Source organism: Anabrus simplex, chromosome 1 (genome assembly GCF_040414725.1).
Source record: "Anabrus simplex isolate iqAnaSimp1 chromosome 1, ASM4041472v1, whole genome shotgun sequence".
Classification (NCBI taxonomy): domain Eukaryota; kingdom Metazoa; phylum Arthropoda; class Insecta; order Orthoptera; family Tettigoniidae; genus Anabrus; species Anabrus simplex.
Window position 1 is genome coordinate 1,679,721,778 of NC_090265.1, and position 22,274 is coordinate 1,679,744,051.

General features: G+C 36.9%; 1 protein-coding gene across 1 annotated transcript in view; it reads left to right on the forward strand.

Annotated features, from left to right (window-relative positions):
* The window catches only part of MED4 (mediator complex subunit 4), an 82,853-nt gene extending 63,476 nt beyond the window's left edge, over positions 1-19,377 (forward strand). Inside the window, exon 5 of the mRNA XM_067154214.2 lies at positions 18,937-19,377. Coding sequence (XP_067010315.1) covers positions 18,937-19,112 — 176 coding nt within the window. The 3' untranslated portion in view covers positions 19,113-19,377. The remainder of the gene's footprint in view (positions 1-18,936) is intronic.
* Positions 19,378-22,274: the final 2,897 nt, after the last annotated feature.

The following is a 22,274-nucleotide window of genomic DNA, read 5'->3' on the forward strand; positions in this document are numbered from 1 at the left end:
GGTACAATTTACCCTGTGAAGTTCATTTCCCATTATCGCATAACTTTCCTCGACCTACCTCTTGTGGTGCAAACACAGTGGCACAGTTTTGTCTGTTTGAAATCACATTCCATTCTCAATGGCTGACGGAACATTTTCAGGGCTGGGAAGAAAGTGATAATAGTAAGTGATAATGGCAAAAATTTGTGATGTGGTAAGTGAGGTAATTTTTTTTGTGTAGGTTTAGTTCGATGGGATTCGAGGCTTCAAATTTATGATGGGTTTTAGTGAGGTTTCACTGTTCTGTGAATGACTACAAAAGAATTTGTATTAAAATGAGGGAAGTATGAACATGTAAGTCAGTCTTAATACGCATGTATTATGTCTTGAGGTGAGTTCGGAGGTAGCTTAGCACTTTCGACTTCTCCTGCTGATAATTCATCTGTCACATTATGATCTTTGTCCTCGATAGTCTCGATTGTCTCAAGCAAAAAGAAAAATCTGACAGATAGTTTATTTTCAGATCCAACATCCAAATTTTCTAGCATTTGAGACACCTCATCAGTAGAAAGACTATTGTAACACAACGTGTCATTAAGAGGAACGCTTTCTATGTGGTGAGATGAACACAATAATCCTAACTCGAACACTCATCTGACAGTTATAGCTTAAGAAAACTAATAATCCAGGCTAGGTACACGCTGTTGTCTGACAGTGTAAACTGCTCTGTTGTAATAAGGAATTGTACAGGTGTCAAAGTAAACCCTTTCGCTGTCCAGGATATGTATTATTAAAAAACTGATCTGCGCTCAGATGGCCTTCACTTAAACTGCAGTGATAAGTATAAGGTAGGAAATTTGTTTAGAATGGTTATAGGGAGGTACATTCCGGGAAACAGGGTGGTCTAAGGAGAAGTGATCAGGGTACAGGGAGCTGGAAGTCAATTGGGGTGACATAAAAATGTTAATGTTGAACTGTAGAAGTACTGTAAAGAAAGGAATAGAATTAAGTAATTTAATAGTTATATACTTACCAGATATTGTAATAGAAGTCGAATCATGGCTGAGAAATGATATAATGGATGCAGAAATTTTCTCATGTGACTGGAGTGTGTATCGTAGAGATTGGATAGGAATGGTAGGAGGGGGAGTATTCATTCTGGTGAAAGAAGAATTTATAAGCTATGAAAAAGTTAAAGATGACAAACATGAAATTCTACGTGTAAGGCCCATCTCTAAAGATATAGGCAACTTAATGTCTTTCGAGTGTACATACTGGGAAAGGTTAGCGTTGATGCTGATTCAGGATTATTTGATAAGATAATCAGCTATGTGGGGAAACAGTATTGAAAGGAACGTGATTGTAGCGGGTGATCTCAATTTACGAAATGTCAATTGGGAAGGTAAGTGAACAACAGGAAGCATGACCAACAAATGGCAAATAAGTTAATCTGGGAAGGACAGCTTATTCAGAAGGTGATGGAACAAACTAGAGGGTAGAATATTCTGGATGTGGTGCTTGTAAAACCAGATGACCTCTATAGAGAAACCGAAGTATTAGTGATCACGATGCTGTTTTTGTCATAATTAAAAATAAATATAATAGAAAGGAAGGTCTTAAAAGTACGACTATTAGGCAGTACCATATGGCTGATGATAAAGGCATGAGGGAGTTTAAAAAAAGTAACTACAATCAGTGGAAAATGGCAAATAAAAATGTAAAGATTCTGGGATGGGTTTAAATTAATTATTGAAGAATGTGAAAACAGATGTGTACCTTTAAAGGTGGTAAGGAATTGTAAAGACCCACTATAACAGAGAAATAAAGAGACTGAGAAGGAGGTGCAGGTTAGAAAGAAATAGTTAGAAATGGCTCTGGAAGTAAGGAGAAATTGAAGGAACTTACTAGGAAATTGAATCTAGCAAAGAAGTCAGCTAAGGATAACGTGATGGCAAGCATAATTGGCAGTCATACAAATTTTAGTGAAAAATGGAAGGGTATGGAAAGGTACTTTAAGGCAGAAACTGGTTCCAAGAAAGACATTCCAGGAATCAGTAATGAACAAGGGGAGTGTGTATGCGAAGATCTTCAAAAGGCAGAAGTATTCAGTCAGCAGTATGTAAGGATTGTTGGTTACCTCCAGATAAGAGGTGACTAATACTGAAGTATTAAAATTTACCTATGATAACATCATTGTTACCATGTCACTGGATTCTATATGCAGGCGCCTTGGAATGCTCGTGTAGTTGTTGAGACGGTCTCGAGCTGTTCGAAGGTCTCGGACTCCACTTAGAATGAGGAGATAAAGGCTAAATTAGGAATTAACTCGATGGATGAAGCTGTACGCATAAACCGGCTTTGGAAGATAGGAAACTTAAAGGGGTCCACCTTTTCAATGCAAATAAATGTTATAGTTTATTTACAACATGTATTTACACTTGGAACTAGTTTCGACGCTGTTTGGCGTCGTCTTCAGCCAAAATGTGGGAAATGTTGTAATGAGATGATAGGCATTGGAGATTCAAATTATTTCAGACACTCTTCCATTGAATGTTGCCTGCCGCGGGTGTAGTACAAAACATAGGTTAGATTTCAATAAACACAATCGTCTCAAAAATGCACATAACATTTTAAAAATATTTGGGTTGAGATGAAATTTGGCAGTTAGGGATTGAAATCACTTATTCAATAAGCGTCAATTCAAAAAACAGCTGTGAAGGGTGAGATAAAAAATTGCACAAGCGTGAGTTTGGACTCGATAAATGCAAAAAACACATGTAACACATTCGGAAATGTAGGTTCTTGATGGATTTGGCACAAAAGGTCTGCGTTCAATCATTCATTGAATGGGGACTCATGGTGCGAGATAAACTTGGCAGTGAAGGTTCGAATTGTAGATATTCAGTAATGCCATTTCGAAACAGTCCATGAAGGGTGAAACAAAAGCTATAATTCATACGAGTTAGGACTCATTAAATAATACTTTCAAATACAAATAACATATTCAAATTTTCGTAGTACAAGGTGAAATTGGCAGTTAAATAATTAAAATTTGTAGATATTTCTTTGTCAGGTGCCATATAGGTCAAGCGCAGCGTAAGTATGAGACAGGATTCAACATATCCAAAATTTGTACAAATGCATATAACATATTTGAATCCAAGTGTGAGATGAACATACTAGTTAAAGAATCACTTAGTTGAGGGTGTAGTAAACATATTCGGCTCAACAAGAATACAAAATTTGAATTAAGGAAGACGTTCCTCTGAGAGCTTAGAGGTTGACTGTGCTAATATTTGTGGTGTATTGTTGCAACGTTACGTGTAGGAGGGGGGGCAGATTTCTATGATGTTTATTGCGGGACCTAAGGCGGTAAAGCTATGGCACGAGATGAAGAGGAACAGACCACATTGGATAGTTTAGGTCTGGGGAGTGGCCATTGTGGGATTAGGAGGGGAGAGGGAAGGAGCGATAGGGGAGGAGGAGTGGAAGGAGGGGGAATATGGAGGGTGATGCGGTGAAAGTGTGTGGCGTGACAAAACTAGTTCCAAGTGTAAATACATGTTGTAAATAAACTATAACATTTATTTGTATTGAAAAGGTGGACCCTTTTAAGTTTCCTATTTTCCATTCTCAGTTCAATACAGACAAAAATGAAATTCTTAGATTTAAATAAACCGGCTTTGGTGGTGGGGTCATATGAGGCGAATGGAGGAGGATAGGTTGGTTACCTATGAAAATAATTTACTCATGTCAAGGGAAGTAGAGGGAGACCAAGATGACGATGGTTAGACTCGGTTTCTAACGATTTAAAGATAAGAGGTATAGAGCTAAATGAGGCCCCAGCACTAGTTGCAGGATTGTGGCAATGTTTAGTAAATTCACAGAGGCTTGCAAACTGAACGCTGAAAGGCATAATGTTCTTTAATGATTATGTATGTATGTATGTAACAATGACATTTACAATAAGATACAAAAGTTGAAAATTAGAAAAGCGGCTGGAATTGATAAGGTTTTGGGGGATATACTAGAGACAATGGGTTGCAATATAGTACCATATCTGAAGTACTTATTTGATTATTGTTTGTATGAAGGAACAATTCCAACTGAATGGAGAGTTGCTGTAGTAGTCCCTGTTTAGAAAGGAAAGGGTGATGGACATAAAGCTGAAAATTACAGGCGAGTCAGTTTGACATGCATTACATGTAAGCTTTGGGAAAGCATTCTTTCTGATTATATTGGATATGTTTGCAAAGTTAATGACTGGTTTGATAGAAGGCAATTTGGATTTAGGAAAGGTGGTTGTATTGTATTTATTTCATCCAACAGTGATATGGGACACGTCAGTAATCATATTTACAGTAACAAAGGATAAAACAGTAATATACATGCCATGAGAAATAAAGAGAAATATACAATGTGGTAAAGAGGCACAGATAAAAAAAAAAAAGGCCATACATAAGTTAATTTTCCAGCGCTAAGTATTCTTCAATAGAATAAAAACAATGGTTAGAAACAAATTTGAATAATTCTTTCTTAAATTTTGAACATGGTTTTATATGCTTAATGTAGTCTGGCAATTTATTAAATAAACGTACTCCTGCATAACTCAAACTTGATTCATAAAGCTTAGTTTTGTGTGGTTCTATTTGCAGACTGTGTCTATTTCTAGTATTACACCTATGTACGTCGGAGTTTATGGTGAAACTGTTTGCATTCTCCTTCATATATACAAGTGTATGGAAGATATAAAGGCTAGGCAATGGCAAAGTTTAAAGTATTTCTTCCAGCTTGTCCTCCTGCTGACACCGGCCATTCCTCTAATTATTTTCTTTTGTAACTTAGATGAATTCTCTATAATGTGAATTCCCCCAATGAATGATTCCATAGGTTAGTGTGGGATGGACAGATGCAAAAATCATTATTCAGCAAGCCTCTAAATTAAAACTATTTTTCAAAGATATTGTCATGAAATAAATTCTACTAATCTTTTTCCCTGTAAACTCTGTATTTTTTTCCCAGGTTAATGATTCATCCATCCACAAGCCAAGAAGCTTTATTGATGATGAGTACTGAACTATGGTCTCTCCAAACGATATTGGACAAATTTCCATATTTAGATTAATCTAATCACAGAAGTTTTCTGTTGAGAAAGGAATTCAAGCCAGCTCAGGGTATTACTATATTGCCTGCCTTTAATTCTGACCCTTTAGAACTTTCATCAGCTACAAAAACAGTAATATCATCTGCAAACAAAGTTAATTGCACTCTTTGAACATCATCGACAATTTGGACAATATAATTAATAAATACTAAAAAATACTCCAGAAGGAAACTATAAGAAACTAAAAAAGTTACACAGAAGTGCCGAGAGGCAAAAGATGGATGAATGACATTTGTAAAAGCATAGAACATGATATGAAAATCGGAAATGTTGACAGAGCGTACAATCAAGTAAAAAGAACACAATTCAAGGCTAAAATGAAATCCAGTGTAATAAAAGATACGGAAGGAAGTCTGTTAATAGAAGATGAGGAGGTAATGAAGAGATGGAAAGAGTATTTGGAGGATCTATATAATGGAGAAGAAATTGACAATGTAGATGAGTACATCATAAAACAAGACCAGGTTTCACAAGATGAACTAGGTCCTCCCATAGTGAGAAGTGAATTCGAAACAGCACTGCAACAGCTGAAAAAGTACAAGGCTCCTGGACCAGACAAACTGCCTGCTGAACTGTGGAAAAACTCTGGAAAAAGGATGAAGGATGAACTCTTCAAAATCACCAGGTATTGCTATGAAAACGGAGATATGCCAGAGGATTTTGTAGAAAGCAAAGCAGTACTTCTGCACAAAAAAGGAGATTCAACAGAATGCTCCAGTCACAGAATACTAAGTCTTGTTTCACATGCAGCAAAAATATTCACATGCATATTAAAAAACAGAATCAAAATGAAAATTGAGCAGAATCTAGATGATGATCAGTTTGGGTTCAGGAAAGGAGTAGGAATGAGAGAAGCTATTATAGCATTCATCCATCCACAAGCCAAGAAGCTTTATTGATGATGAGTACTGAACTATGGTCTCTCCAAATGATATTGGACAAATTTCCATCTTGGAGAGAAGATTGGAGCTTAACAGAAATACATATATAGCTTTTGTAGACCTGGAAAAAGCTTTTGACAATGTTCATTGGAAAAGGCTGTTCAAAATTATGAAGGACATTCATTTGGGCTGGAAAGACAGAAAAGCAATACTTAACCTAAACATCGAAAGTAATGATAAAGTATGCAAGGTAAGAATCAGGAAAGGAGTAAGACGGGGGTGTTCCTTATCACCATTTCTATTTAATCTGTACATTGAAGAGGCCATGAAAATTTTTAAATCCAAAACACCTGGCATTAAAATAAATGGAACAACTGTACACTGTATTCGATTTGCCGATGATATTGCACTTCTGGCTGACAATGAGAAGAACATGCAGATCATGCTCAACAAATTAACATCCATCTTAAAAGATTTCCAACTTAACATTAATGTAAATAAAACTAATGTTATGGTTGTAAGCAAATCTAAAATGAAGCCAGAGGCACAGCTCAGAATTGGAAATATTTTAATAAAACAGGTGCACAAGTTCTGCTACTTAGGATCAGTTATTGCCGATGACAACAGATGCACTGTGGAAATAAAAAGAAGGATTTCCCTGTGTAAGAAAGCCTTTGAGGAGAAGAAACAGCTCTTAACTAATAAATCCTTAAATACTGAACAAAAGAAATTATTTATCAAAACGTTCATTTGGAGTGTGCTGCTATACGGCTGTGAAGGATGGACTCTCTTGAAGGAGGACGTGAAACGACTAGAGGCAGTGGAAATGTGGCTATGGAGGAAGATGACAAGAACTAGCTGGATTGAGAAGAAAACTAATGAAGCAGTGCTTAGAGAAATAAACACCCAGAGACATTTAATAACAACGATAAAAAGGAGAAAAGCGTCAGTTTTCGGTCACATTCTCCGGCATAATAACTTCATAAAGAACTTGTTCGAAGACAAGGTGATGGGAAAGAAAGGCAGAGGGAAACCACGGAAGAAGATCATTGAAGAGGTAGTTGAGATGATGGGATGCCAAGGTTATGGAGAGATGAAAAGGATCGCAGAGAGAAGAGATCAATGGTTGCAGCGACAAGGCGAAGCCTTTAGATAATGATGATGAAAACTGACCCCTATGGAACACCATGATCTATGTTTCTGGCACAGGAATACACCTCCCTAATTTCATTTTTGCTCAAATCAGTACTGGTATATGATATTTCAACAATCTGTCTTTTATCTCCTAAAAATGATTTGAACCAGTTATAGGCCATTCCCCGAACTCCATACATGTATAACTTTTCTAAAAGCAAGCTGTGGTCAGTTATATCAAAAGCTTTTGTTAAGTCCAAGAAAATACCTAAACTTGCACCCTTCCCATCTAGTGTGCCATATATCCGTTCAATAAAGTTATTGAATGCTATGGTAGTTGATCTAGTTTTACGAAAGCCATTTTGCCAATCAGCTAATATATTATGCTTCTCTAAGAATGATAATAGTCTATCATACATAATTCTTTCCAGTATTTTGGAGAATACAGAGGGGAGGCAGACAGGCCTATACATACCTGCCAACCTTTCCGATTTACCCGGAAACTTCCCGTTTTTTAACTCGTCTTCTGATTTTCTGATTTATATTTAATTCTTCCTATTTTTTTACCAATATAACCTCCAAGTACGGTCAATACTCTTCCCCTATGATAAAGGATAAATTCTTATGTGCTTGTGTAATTTATCCAACCTCATTTTCAAGCGTATTTATTTGATGCTTTATCTTGAGAGTGTATTGCCCGTCGCCTTCGTGTATCGCGTTTCCTGCAGCATGTGTGCTTTATGGCTGAGGATTCGGGATGGCAATCGTCCTACAAGCAGGAGAGGCTAGCACATGCTAGAGACTCAGTTAATCGTGACGAAAGAATGAGTTTCTTATTGTGTGGTTCGCGCACTGTTAACATTGTTTCCGTGCTTGATTTCGTTTGAGTTGTAGGCCACATGCTTTTTTTCTAGCGGTTCTGTGCTTTTCCCTGTGTCAAAGTCGTATGTTAATAATGTATGAGACATACCGATCTGTTTTGTATGCAGTAGTTTAGTATATTTCAATGCAGTTTTGTTCATTCTTACTTCATAATTTTAATGAGTTCAATATATTTCAGGAAGTTGTGTCGGTGTGGTATAAATACAGTGGAACCTCGATACCTCGAATCACCTCGGGAGCCAAATTTTATTTCGTGTTATCGAAATTTCAAGATAGAGAATACCGTTTTTGTGCGTGTATAGCACATAATTGAATCATATGTATCTATGGGCTTTTACTGAATACATTATTTTTAACAGTACTTAATTCCCACCACTAAAAGCCATACGCCATTTTCATTTCAACAGTACTTAAAAATATACAAAGAAACTCTATTTTATGGCATCACTTTAATTATAACACTTATTTCAGTAACCTTTTAGAAGACAGGTTACAGTACATACAATAGTGAAACAAGGAGCATAGCTCCGTTAACAACTTTGGAAAAAATTCCGTTAAACTTTTCTGTTTGTTGCGGTTAACCATTCCTCCCTTCACGTTGAAACTTTTCATCAATACCATGCAGCTGAGTTTCGTAAATGGAGCTTGTCATCCGCGACTTCTGGGCTTTCTTTCATACTTGACTGGTAATTAATTCACACCCGAGAAACAGCGAGGCGTAGCCGATTTTCCGATCACTAGAAGTTCGAGTTTTTCGGTTCCCGTCATATTAGTTCCCAGCTTCGCTGCAACCCTTTCTTTACCTGTTAACTGTTCCTCACAAACCACAAATGCTGTATTGCACAGTTAATGTTGCACAAAATTCGAGTTAAAGAGTATTTTTTGCTTCAAGAGAGGAAATGTTTGCTTTGAGAAATCAAGAAGTTCGTATAACCGAATTTCGAGTAATAGAGAATTAAGTACATGTGAAGAATGGGACAAACGGCCAGAAAATTTAAGTTACTTTGAGACAGAAAATTTGAGTAATGGAGGTTCAAGATATCAAGGTTGATTGTATTATTATTCGTATGTATGTGTGTGTCATAAATGAGTGATAAGGTACATTTTCTTGTAACCATTTTTATGTTTTTTTTTAGTTGAAGATTTTAAATTTAATGGTCAATTCACATTGTAACTGTAGATATGTATGCTTTTTGTCCTGTCCTTTTCTCACTTAGACCATGGCCAATATATATGTGATGAAATTCAAGAATTAAAAAAAAACTTCTTCCTATTTTTGATTTTTAAAAGTTGGCAGCTATGCCTATAGTTTCCCAATATTCTTCACTACCCTTTTTATGTATCGGAACAACTTTGTTTACCTTGAATTTGCCTGGAAATTTACCAGTGGTTAGTGACAAATTTATCAAATAACAGAGAGGCTTGATTATGTATTGGTAACAACATTTAATAAGATAGTTTGAATAACCATCTAAACAAGATGACTTCTTTTTACTCATCTGTTTTATTATCTTTTCTATCTCTTGCTCAGTCGCAGGAGTAAGAAACATGGATGATAAAATTCCAGTGAACTGTATTCAAGTTTGTTCTCATCATTGATGTTTGAAAATTTTCCGTTAACCTCAAACTGCTTCTAGAAAATAGTTACTAAAGATTTCTGCAACTTCTTCTGGATCACTGACTTCTTTCCCTGCATTTGTAAGAGTAGTTATCTTTTTTATTGAAACTAGAGTACCTTTCTCCCTTTTTATAATGTTCACATACATGTACACCTGTTTTTAGAATTTCTTAGCTCATTCTCATTATGCCATCTTTTGGCAGCCTTCAAAACTTCTCGATATATGTTCTTATATTTCTTATAATAATCTTTCAATTCAGATGAGTTATTACTCCCTTTCACACATTTGCTTAAAATTTAATCGTCTGCTTGAATTTCTAATTCCTGTTGTAATCCACCCATTCCTATAATTTTTTACAATTACCCTTTTGACTGGTATTGCCACTTCATAATAATAGTTGAACAAACCCAAAAACTCACTGAAGGCTTCATTTGTCGAGTTATTTCTATATACACTTTCCCAACTTTCCTTGGCCAATAACTGGTTAAAATATGAAAAATTTTCCTTGTTACAGATTCAAGTTTCCCTGTAAATTACATTGTTATTTTTTTAATTACGGTTTCCTATTACCCTAAAATATAGGTGCACAATTTGAGCAAAATGATCTGAAAAACCTGTATCATAAACTTCTATTTCATAATTATTATTACATTGATGCTCAACTGGTAGGATTCCAGCGAGATATAGCAGATATCTTGGATTCAGGAGATCAGATGGATTGTATCGCGATTGACCTATCTAAGGCATTTGATAGGGTAGATCATGGGTGACTACAGTCGGAAACGAGTGCAATTGGACTAGATGAAACAGTGACTGAATGGGTGGCTATATTTCTAGAAAATAGATCCCATGTTTCTCTTCTCTTCTCTAGGTGTTCTCTTATCTGATCTAACCAACTTTTTCTAGGGCGTCCAATTGGTCTTTGTCCTAGAACGATCTTTTCAAGATACTTCTTTAGTATTTGAGTCTCCTGCATCCGCTTAACGTGTCCTAGCTACTTCAGCCTTGCAACACTCAGCCTTTCTTCCATGGTCAGGTTGACCTGCAGGTCTCTTCATATCTGATCATTCCTAATTCTGTCCTTCCTTGCTTTCTGTACAGCTGTTCTAAGGAAGTCCATTTCAACAGCTTGCAGTTGACTTACTTCTCTTTTATGTATGATGCAACTCTCTTGAGACAATACGCCATGATGGGCAGGAGATAAGTCTTTTAAACAGGGTCTGTTTAGCCCTCTGAGGAACTCCCTTGTCCCAAACTATGTTCCATACTTGATGGAAGAAGTTGGATCCTTTTTCACCCTTTTCAACACTTCATTATTGGCAGTTGGCTAAATGGTTAGGATGCTGGCCTTTGGTCCCAGGGGTCCTGGGTTCGATTCCCGGCAGGGTCAGGAATTTTAACCATTATTGGTTAATTCCGCTGACGCTGGGGCTGGGTGTATGTGTCGTTTTCATCATTTAATCCTCATCATGACGCGCAGGTCGCCTACAGGCGTCAAATCATAAGACGTGTATCTGGCGAGCCGAACTTGTCCTCGGACATTCCCGACACTAAAAGCCATACGCCATTTCATTTTCTTGGCAGTTCCATCATTTGATATTGTACTCCCCAGACATTTAAAGTTATTCACACATTCAATCTTCTCTCCCTCGAGGCTGAGGTTACAAGATGTATATGTCCTAACTTTCATTACCACTATTTTGCTCTTGCTCACAGTTAACTTATATTCTTTAAACTTGGTGTTCCAAAGATCCAGTCTCCTCTGAACATCTCTTTCAGTTCCTCCCCAAATGGCAACATCATCAGCAAAAACAGCAAAAATTTTATGTGTGAAATGAAGAGTAATGGGGAAAGAGAACTCCCTTGTTGTACACTTCTTGTTTTTATATTAGTATCCATGTGTGAAATGAAGAGTAATGGGGAAAGAGAACTCCCTTGTTGTACACTTCTTGTTTTAAACCACTGAGATCTTCCATCTCCATTTTTTTTTGGCTAGTGGTTTAACGTTGCACCGACACAGATAGGTCTTATGGCGACGATGGGATAGGAAAGGCCTAGGAGTTGGAAGGAAGCGGCCGTGGCCTTAATTAAGGTACAGCCCCAGCATTTGCCTGGTGTGAAAATGGGAAACCACGGAAAACCATCTTCAGAGCTGCCGACCGTGGGATTCGAACCCACTATCTCCCGGATGCAAGTTCACAGCCGCGTGCCTCTAACCGCATGGCCAACGTGCCCGGTAACCATTTCCTAGTTGCCCACTACTTTCACAATCATCATACAACATCTGAACTTTTTTTAAAATTAGTTCTTGTGGGATGTTACATTTTCTCAACATTCCCGAAATTTTTTCCTCTCTCCACCCTATGATGTATGCTTTTTCCAAATCCAAAAATGCTATTGTTAAATCCTTTCCCTTTTCCCAAAATGTTTCCATTAGCTGCCTGAGTGAAAAATCTAGATCTGTGGTTCCTCTGTTTCTTCTAAATCCATGTTGTTCCTCTTTAATCAAAGAAGAATCAGTCAAAGAAATTTGTCAAATTCAAATTGATCTTCCATTATTTCTCTCAGTCTCTGTTCTATAATCTTCTCCATTATCTTAAGTCATTGTCACGAAAGGGTGATGTCTGGATAATATGTGCACTTCCTTTTTTAAACAATGGTCTTATAATTCCTTTTTTCCAGTCATCTGATATAACTCTCAGTGTTCGATGTAGCAACTGTTTTCCAGGTATTCCAGCTGCCTTAATCATATCTACTGTTAGTTCATCTGCTTCTGCTGACTTTTCATTTTTTTAATTTTCTGCTTCTGTAATTGGAGGTTGTTCCTTATCTAATTCATTAGTGACTTTGGTAACTTCTTGTTGTTCACACACCCCATTCAATAATTTTTCAAAATAACTCTTCATCTCTTCTCCGATTCCTACCATGTCTCTGATAATGATCCCGTCCTCTTTTTCATTAGCTTTAATTTCTTTCCTATTTGATGTTTTACTTTTCATTAACCCATATAACATTTTCAGATTTCCTTTACTATCTTCCTCAATTCTTAGGCGATCTGTTCCCAGCTCTTCTCCTTTTCTTCTTTCTTTTTACCTGGAATTTCTTATTCCTGTATTGCTGTTGCAGTTTTCCTTAATTTTTCATTCCCTGAGTCTGATTACGTTTCTCAACATCTTTGTTTTTCTTGCCATGTTTCTTTCTTCAGTTGTATGCTTTACTCTATCATTCCACCAGCTTGTTTCTTTCTCCTTTACCTTTCGTTTTGCACATACCTTTATAGCACAGTTAACTATTGTTGTTCTAAATGCATTCCACTCTTCATCAACACTACCTGTCTTATATTTTGGCAGTTAACTCGCTATCAAATTTTGAAAATCCCTCTTGATTTCTTCATTTTTCAGTTTCCATTCTTGAAACTTTGGCAATCACCTTTTCACTGCAAGTGTAGCTTTAACTGTGCAAATTAGATCTACTACTAGAAGTCTGTGGTCGCTATACAAGCTTTCACTTGGGATAACTTTCGTATCCCTCACTTTTTCCCCAATTAATTTATCAGTTATCACATAATCCATAGTTTGGTAATCTTATGGCTATCCTGTTTTTTGAAGAATGTATTTTTTAATAAAAGATTGTTTTTTTACACATAAATTTAGAATTTGTTTTCCCTCTACATTTCTTGTTCCATATCCGAAAGGGCCCATCACCACCTAGTACCCAGATCTATTGACCCGAAGTTGGGCATTCAGATCTCCAATTATCATAACACTATCTTCTTGTATTTGATCTTCCATATCATCTATGAACTCAGTTTTCTCATCGCTGCATCCTTGATGAGGGGCATACACTTGGGACTATTGTAAAACTATTCTTCCCTAAGTTTACTCTGGCTTTCATTATTCTATCATGTACGCAGGTAACATCTGTGACGTGATATCTTTGTGGAATACCAAACCTACTCTATTTCGTGCTTCCTTTCTGTTACCATGCCAGTACAGTTTGTAACCTCCTCTTAATAATCTTTAGTTTGTCCCTTTCCATTTGGTCTCGCTCAATCCCAGTATATTAAGCTTCCTTCTTTCCATTATATCTACAATCTCTCCACTCTTGCCTGTCAGTGTTAAGATGTTTAGAGTTCCTATTCTCAGCTTATGTTTGTATTTTAGTCCAGTCCAAGTATTTTGTCTTTCATTGATATTACTTCATGTATTCCTAGGATTATCTTCAAACTCTGGAGAGTTGTCATTCGTTCCAAGGGTACATGGAGCTTGGCCCAAATTTGGTTTATTCTTCCATCCGAGGCTCGTTCTTAGATGGAAAGCAACACATAATAACACTCTTCTGCTGACCTGCTGAGCCTAACTCATCAGAGAATTTTATTTCAGGTTTTACTCCCTTAGTCTTTGGAGATCCCTCTTCTTCCCACACGGCTGTGGGTTCCTTCTGTACTATCCCCAGATGGATGGGCTGCCTCCTCCGCCAGTTCAGCTGTATTGAAAACTGTTTTCATTGCGGTAATCACATAAATGGGATTGTAAATAAAGGGTAAAGATCTCTGCACATGGTTATGAGGGTATTTAAGGGTTGCTGTAAGGATGTAAAGGAAAGAGCAAATAAGTCTCTGGTAAGACCCCCTGCTGGAGTATGGTTCCAGTGTATGGGTCCCTCACCAGGAATACTTTATTCAAGAACTGGAAAAAATCCAAAAGAAAGCAGCTAGGATTTGTTCTGGGTGATTTCTGATAAAAGAGTAGCTTTACAAAAATGTTGCAAAGTTTAGGCTGGTAACACTCGGGAGAAAGGAGGCGAGCTGCTCGACTAGGGGCCTTTTCTACCATCTGCTGGTAAAGTGGCTGGCAGCTGCCCGGGAGGTAAACTACCTGGAGGTGTAAATCGGCTGGTACTTTGGCTTGTGTCCAGCCACCTCCGCGCAAGCGCTAGGTAGCTACCAGGAGCTAGACACCGATATACGAAGTTGGCTAGACTGATTTTCAGCGACTTCTCGCTTTCGAGTGTGGTGCTATCTATCGTCATATGCATGAAACTCATTTCGATTCTTATTTCCCTGTGCTTGCGTTTGCTTATTATCGCCAAAAAGCCTAATAAGGGGAGTTTCAAGAGGTATGGACAACGATTTATATCAAGCTTTCGTGATTTTAATCTATGATCTTCAATATCAATACCTAATCGGGATTAAAATCTTGAGATTACATTTTCTTACGCCCGTTATAACCTGTCATGTAATGCAGCGATTTGAAAAGTATTCCCGTAGTAGATTGGTCAAGTCGCTCGCTCCACAATAGAAGGTACGCAGGTTTTCATCGTATTTCTAATTTACATTTTAAAATGTATTTTCGATCCCTGCCGTTGTTCTTAACTCTCTTTCAAGCACTTCCATATACGTAGGCCTATGTACACACACATCTTCTTTACGGACTTATTGCCTTTGAGCATTCTATCTGCAGGCTTCTGTGAATTGATTATCTCCACGATGCTCTATTTGCAAATAGTTCTGTGACCTCGTTTAGTTCAACCTGCTTCCATTTATTGATAAAGTATTTCATTCTAATGTTTAACTTTATGAAGATAAAGTTGGAAGGTACTGTAAATGTAAATAACTAATCGGGATAAATATCCATTCATAGGAAGAGGAATTCGGGAATGGAATAGTTTCCATTTTCTTCGAAATAATCTACAAGAAGACTATGTAAACAACTAATAGGGAATCTGCTACCTGGGCGACAGTCCTATGTGCTATTAATCATAACATCACTTTCTATAAGTAGCATGCATATAAAGCAATTTCCTAGTAGACATAATATTGCGATTAAATATTTCAATGAAATATATTAACAAAAGAATGTATGAACAGAGGCATACAGATTAACACAACGCTAATAATGGAAATAAAAAAGATTCGTCATAATAAAGACTCGAACCTGCATACCTTGTATTGGCCATTACGCTACAAGAACATTCGAATAGTTAGGGTACGGTACATACTATATGTTAAGTTATACCTCGTGTCTGAAAACTGAAAAAGTAGAAAACTAAAGCCCATTTGAAATGATTTACAAATAGATTTTGATTTTATATCCTTTTAAAGTTTCTTTACGAAAGCTTGACTTATATAATGTGTTCCCTAAGCTACTGATGCGAGAGGCTGGTGTGACTGTTGCAACACAAGGGAAGCATTAATGTTCAAGATCCTGCAATACAATATCGGCCACTGTTACAGCATCATGCTTTTTTCAGTATACGAAGCTAATTTAAGTTGTATGTCACCAGAAATACAGCTAATATTGTTCAACTCTCAAAACTTGCCCGGCAGGTAAAGTCTTATCGGGCCCTCGAAGTGGCCGATAAATTACGCCCCCGGTAACTACGATTTATGATGCCGATAGCGCTACCTGGGGGTGGTCGAACGGAAACATCCTTTTTTACGCGGAGGGCAAATTACGCGCTACTTTACCAGTAGGTGGTAGAACCGGCCCTAAATGGTATGTTAAGAACTAGTGTTAGGTTTAATGGTCCACCCAATCAATACACTTCACTTTACAAGTGAAAACTATTTAATATTAAAATATATTAAACATACTTTGGAACATGTTTCGTCTTATTTCAAGACTTCTTTAGCCATAATGTTTCGTAACAGATTACAGTACTCATTGTTGCTGTCTAATAATTTTTAAAAATGAAAGAACCCATGTCCTTTAAGAACTGTTTCAGAATACATTAACCTTTTGCACTCCTATGTCGAGTACGGTTCGACATTAAAATATTAGACTTGCGCTCCGATGTGACATGACAATTTATCGTACTTTCAGCGATCGTATGACGACTGTGCCGTATTCTGGTATTGTAGAACTATCTGACGGTCTCTGAGAGAACATGTTTTCCTATTTACAATAGTTCGCGAGAATTGTGGTAACTATTTTAAGCTCTGTTATTCTCGAATGTTTATGCAAGCTCACAGATGTTGTTTGAATGTAAACATGGCTTCTGCTTCATCTTCACTCACGGAAGTGGATATTTTAGAATAGTTAGTGGGCAGTGATAGTGACGACGATGAACCAAGAACTGGCTTGGATGATTTATTAGTGAATAATGTAAGTGAAAGTGAACAAAGTGATAGTGATAATGAAACCGAAGGTGATGATGCTCCTCCATAACCATGGCGCGAGTGGAAAGTTGGCGATCCTGACTTACCTGCATTCTCATTCATTGAAACAATTTGTGGATACAAAGCATCAGGTAGGAAAAATCCCTCAACACCTTATGGATTTTTTCAACTTAGTTTTAGTGACGAGTTATTCAAGCAAATTGTCGACGAGACCAACAGATATGCTAAAGTCAAAATTCAGAAAGTGAGAAAACCCGGTCTCCACCCAGAAAACTGTTTTAAAAAGTACCACACAGTGCAAACATACAAGGATTAATGTATTTTGTGTGCCTAATTGTAAATATATTCATGTAACATACTTATATTTTGCGTTAGATTCTTTTACATTGTTCACATCCTACAGCTGTTCATAGTGCACAAATTAATTAGGAGTGGAGCAGGAAGCATGCGCTAAGGGTAATGGAGTTCAAAAGGTTAAAGACAATAAATAATATTTACATAAAAATGTCCATCACTTTTTGTAAAAAAGCATTTCTTCATTGTTAAAATTTGAATGACATTTCTTGAAAATATGACATGCAGTGCTGGTAGCTTCAGTGTACTGACTGAGGGAGATTTGAATTTTGGTCTCAGAATAGGGAAATGGGACCATATCCACATCAGAATACTTACAAAGGTTTTAATTCTTATGAAAATTCCTTTCAAAAAATAAGCTGTTTCTGGTAGAAGGAATCGAATGCTTCTGAGATAGCTGTCGTATGGCAAAGATCTGCACTGCATGACCACCATATTGATAGCTTAATTCTTATGAATATTCCTTTCAAAAGGCAAGGTCATCAAAGTTGGTGAAACTCCCTATAGCTGGTTCACATCTGAGCTGCGCTCTGACTTGCTTCTTGCCACACTACTGCAGTGCAGATCTTTGCCATGCGACAGGCTATATCAGAAGCATTAGATTCCTTCTACTAACAGAAATAGCATATTTTTTAAAAGGAATTTTCATAAGAATTAAGTTTTTAAGTATTCTGATTGGATATGGTCCCATTTTCATTTCCTGAGACCAAAATTCAAATCTCCCTCAGTCAGTACACTGAAGCTACCAGCTACCAGCACTGCAAGTCATATTTTCAAGAAATAAATGTCATTCAAATTTTAACATTGAAGAATTTTTTTTTCTTTTTCTTTTTACAAAAAGTGATAGGGCAATTTTATGTAAATATTATTTATTGTCTTGAGTGTATTCTCAAACAGTTCTTAAAGGACATGGGTTCTTCCATTTTTTAAAATTATTAGACAGCAACAATGAGTATCGTAATCTGTTACGAGACGTTACGACTGAAGAAGTCTTGAAATAAGATGAAACATGTTCCAAGGTATGTTGAATATATTTTAATATTAAATAGTTTCCACTTGTAAAGTGAAGTGTATTGATTGGGTGGACCATTAAACCTAATCATAATTTAAACTGTATCAATATGGATCTAAATGATGAAGTTCGTTAATTGTAATAATGAGTGGTATGTTCCGAGCTGTTAGCGAAAAGATGACGTGGAATTACATTAGTAGACGAATGAGTTTGAGTGGTGTCTTTAAAAGTAGGAAAGATCACAATATGAATATCAAGTTGGAATTCAAGAGGTCAAATTGGGGCAAATATTCATTTGTAGGATAGGGAGTTAGAGGTTGGAGTAACTTACCAAGGGAGATGTTCTTTAAATTTCCAATTTCTTTGTAATCATGTAAGAAAAAGCTAGGAAAACAACAGAAAGGGAATCTGCCACCTGGGCAACTGCCCTAAATGCAGATCACTAGTGATTGATTGATTGAAAATCGATGAAAATGTAAATATTTTGCTGGATGTGGTTTATCACCATAAACAGGATAAATAATTATGTAAAGTCAAGATATTTGAAGAGGAACGATATAAGAGTGCTCGCATTATTAAAGATAAATTGAAGGTGGGTGTCATTTTGACCCCCTTCCACTATTCTAGTGTTAACATACCTTTCACTTTAGGTCCCACCTCTGGGTTTTTTTTTTTAAGTGGTTGGTGTTTAAACTAGCAGCTATATGTTGGATTAGCTCCTGTGCATTTACTTTTGAGACACAGTAGTTAAAAATAGAGGGTCAATTCTTTCACATATTCTGTTCTTGTAGAGCCACCAGCTTCACAGCAGAATCAATTTGCCTGGCATCCATCTGGAGACCTGCACATGAGTGTTGGGGGTCAAGGCACTGTTGCAATGGACACAAGGAATCACAACAAAGAAACTGAAGATGTAGAAGTGATGTCTACAGATTCCAGCAGTAGTTCTTCCAGTGATTCTCAGTGAACTGTGTTGATAAGAGACATTTTAATTTGAAAATGAGAAGTTGCAATTTATTTTTATATTTTTGATAATTAATGTTATTTATTTAGGAAAGTTGTCTTTGTATATGCAGTGGAATAAAATATTTATTTTGAAAACTATTCTTTGTGTTCTGAGAGATTGTTCTTGTTAAAATTGTCAATGAAATATTAACTTGAAATTTTTGATAATGTTATTTATTTAACAAAGTTGTCTTTGAATATGCAGTGGAATCAAATCTATATAAATAAAGTTGTAGGGGTCTCCTGTCTGTAATTTTGTTTTGCCAATTTTTCAGATATTTATTTGTTTTACATCAACTCAAGACCATATCATTGGTTTTAAGCTTTCATATCTGTTTGTTCATCTGTTCCACCATCATGGCGAAACAGCTGGAAAGATCTCAGCCGAACTTCATATTTAGAGTATGTTCATCCAGGAGCAGGTTTTGAGATGCATAGGGCAGTCTGGGGACTTATAGGGAGATCACATGAGTTGTTTGATATTTTCTCATACACTATTTTCTGTAAAATCTTCAGACTATGTGAAATGTCCCTTCATTTTAAATAATTTTTGTTATCTACATAATTTCACTTACTCTTCAAATGACTGAGAAAATTACTATTTATTGCGGGTTTATGCTCTTTGTTGGATGACGGACACCATCGCTGACCGACCACAAACTTGCCACTTACCATGGCAGTGTTTCTTGGTATGTTTCCTCAAAGGAAAGTGTCCAGGTTTCGGAATTAACCATCTTGTACATATGGAAAAATTCAAGAAGAAAGTAATAAAGTTAAGAAAGTTGACTTTAATTGAAGATAGGATAATAACGGAGGGCAGCCGTTTAGGACAAATCTGTAAATACCAAGTGGATGTATTGGAAAAATGAAATGTCCCTCACTAAATTGTGATATATGAGTTACAGATTTATGAAAGAGGTAACAGAGGAGAAATTTAGGCACAGGGATTCTTACATAATCAGATAAGATGATGATGGTGTTATTACCTAAGCCTAAAGAGGCAAGGCAGAGGCAAGAAATAAAAGCAGAAAATGAAGTATCTCAGCAGCATGTAACTTACCCATATGTTGCTTCTTTACAGTTTGTGTGATGTCTGTGTTAATAATCACTGTATTCCATTTTTGGAGAAGACTACCGGTAATCCTCAATATTCAAAATCTTGCTAATTTTTTGTGATGTTTCCAGTAAGTATATGATCCTTTGTTTAGGAGTGTTAGTAAAGTTACAAGACCTAGTTTGTCTTTTCATTGCTGCTTTAAAGACCACCTGCTTCTAGAGCTTCTCTCCATTGATTCAGCATCTACTGGGTGAGTTGGCCGTGCGGTTAGGGGTGCACAGCTGTGAGCTCATATCCGGGAGATGGTGGGTTCGAACCCCACTGTCAGCAGCCCTGAAGATGATTTTCTGTGGTTTCCCATTTTCACCAGGCTATACGTTAATTCAGGCCACGGCCACTTCCTTACCACTCCTTGGCCTTTCCTATCCCATTGTCGCTATAAGACCTATCTGTGTTGGTGCGACGTAAAGTAAATGGTAAGATGATATAGGTGTTGATTCCCACAGGGAATATAAAATATTTGTCCTGAATGAGTAAATTTATAATTCCAATTTAATGGTCCATTATTGGACATTATAAATATAGCACATAGGGGCAAAACGCAGGCAACCAAGAATGAGTTAGCTGGAAAATTTATAATGTCCAATAACAGACCATTAAATTGGTATTACAAATAGAATAAAAAATAAAATAAAAAAAGATTCAGCATCTTCTGTGGATGCTCTTTATCTCACTTATGAGGACAATATCATCTACATAAAGCATGTTCCACAGAAGAGCACCGTCAGTTGTTAGATAGCCCACAACGAAGTTGAACAGAAGCTAAGCATAAGCTGAGTGCCGAACCGTGATGTTCTCCAACCTCTTTGAGTTTATCGCTTGTGCCTGCTGGACCTCATACTTTAGTTGTAGTATCATATTCCATTATCAATGTTTTCAGCATGCCTCAAAATTTGAGTGATAGACTACCATTTTCCATTCCAACAACTCGTCATAAATAATCCTGCAAATTAGGTGGGTTCAAATGGGGCTCCATTAATATTAGTGCAGTGGTTCCCAACCTTTTGTGGACCATCTCCCCTTTCTGGAGGTTGACTAACACCTATCACCCCTTTATCATTTTCATTGCATGCCTAATTTTAATTTGAAGTAAAGTGTAAATAATAAAGCAGTTTTATTATTTTGAACACGTTTACTACCGTATATAAAAGCAACCAAAGAAGTTTTATCCGGTCACTGTTAAATAACCTAGGAAAAATTTAAAATGTACATTTTTACATATTTTTTTAAGAAACAGGAGTACATGCTTTCATTTTTTTTAATTGGAATCTGGAAAAATTGAGAAAGTTGACAGTTAAAATTTGAAAAAATAAGTGAAAGTTTGAAAACTTTATTATTGTTTTATTTTACCTTTTCAATAGTGAATTTCAGTTAAAGCTTGAATATTCAGCTTTTTTCATCAAGTTCAGGCACAAGTCTCCTTTGGGGCAAATGTCCAACTTATTTCTTTGTTTTGTGAGGAGCTGGACAACAGAACTAAATCCTTTTTTCAACTAAATATGTTGACAGGAACGAGATGAGAAGTGGTTCAGTTTTTCCCGCACAGTTGTGGATAAGTGTCCATAAGCTTCACCCAGGCTAACCCATAACCGCTCTGCTTGAAAAAGATTTGCGCCTCACATTTATACTTCAGATCCAGAAACTCCGTCTGCAAAGAGTTATCAAGCGTATCCACAGCTTCAAACGCGAATGGATCTAGTATCCAATCCGGAATTTGTAACTTGGTCAAATCTTCAAATCTTGATTCCCTGTCAGTTTTTAACTGGTTAAGGTGATCAGTAAAAATTAGGATTTTGTCTTTTGGGAGTTCAGGAACCTCCCCCATAGCCTCAGTGATCTCAAGAGCGATGCCGGCTGGAGCTTCGGCTCCTGGCAGGGTCACCCTTGCCGGTAAGGTCGAGGGTGAGGGACCAGACTAAATGACAGACCTTCAGCTGTAGGTCCTGAAGGAAGGAAATCTTTGTATCAGGGAGTAGGGAATGAGAACACCGTCAGTCCTGAAGTCCC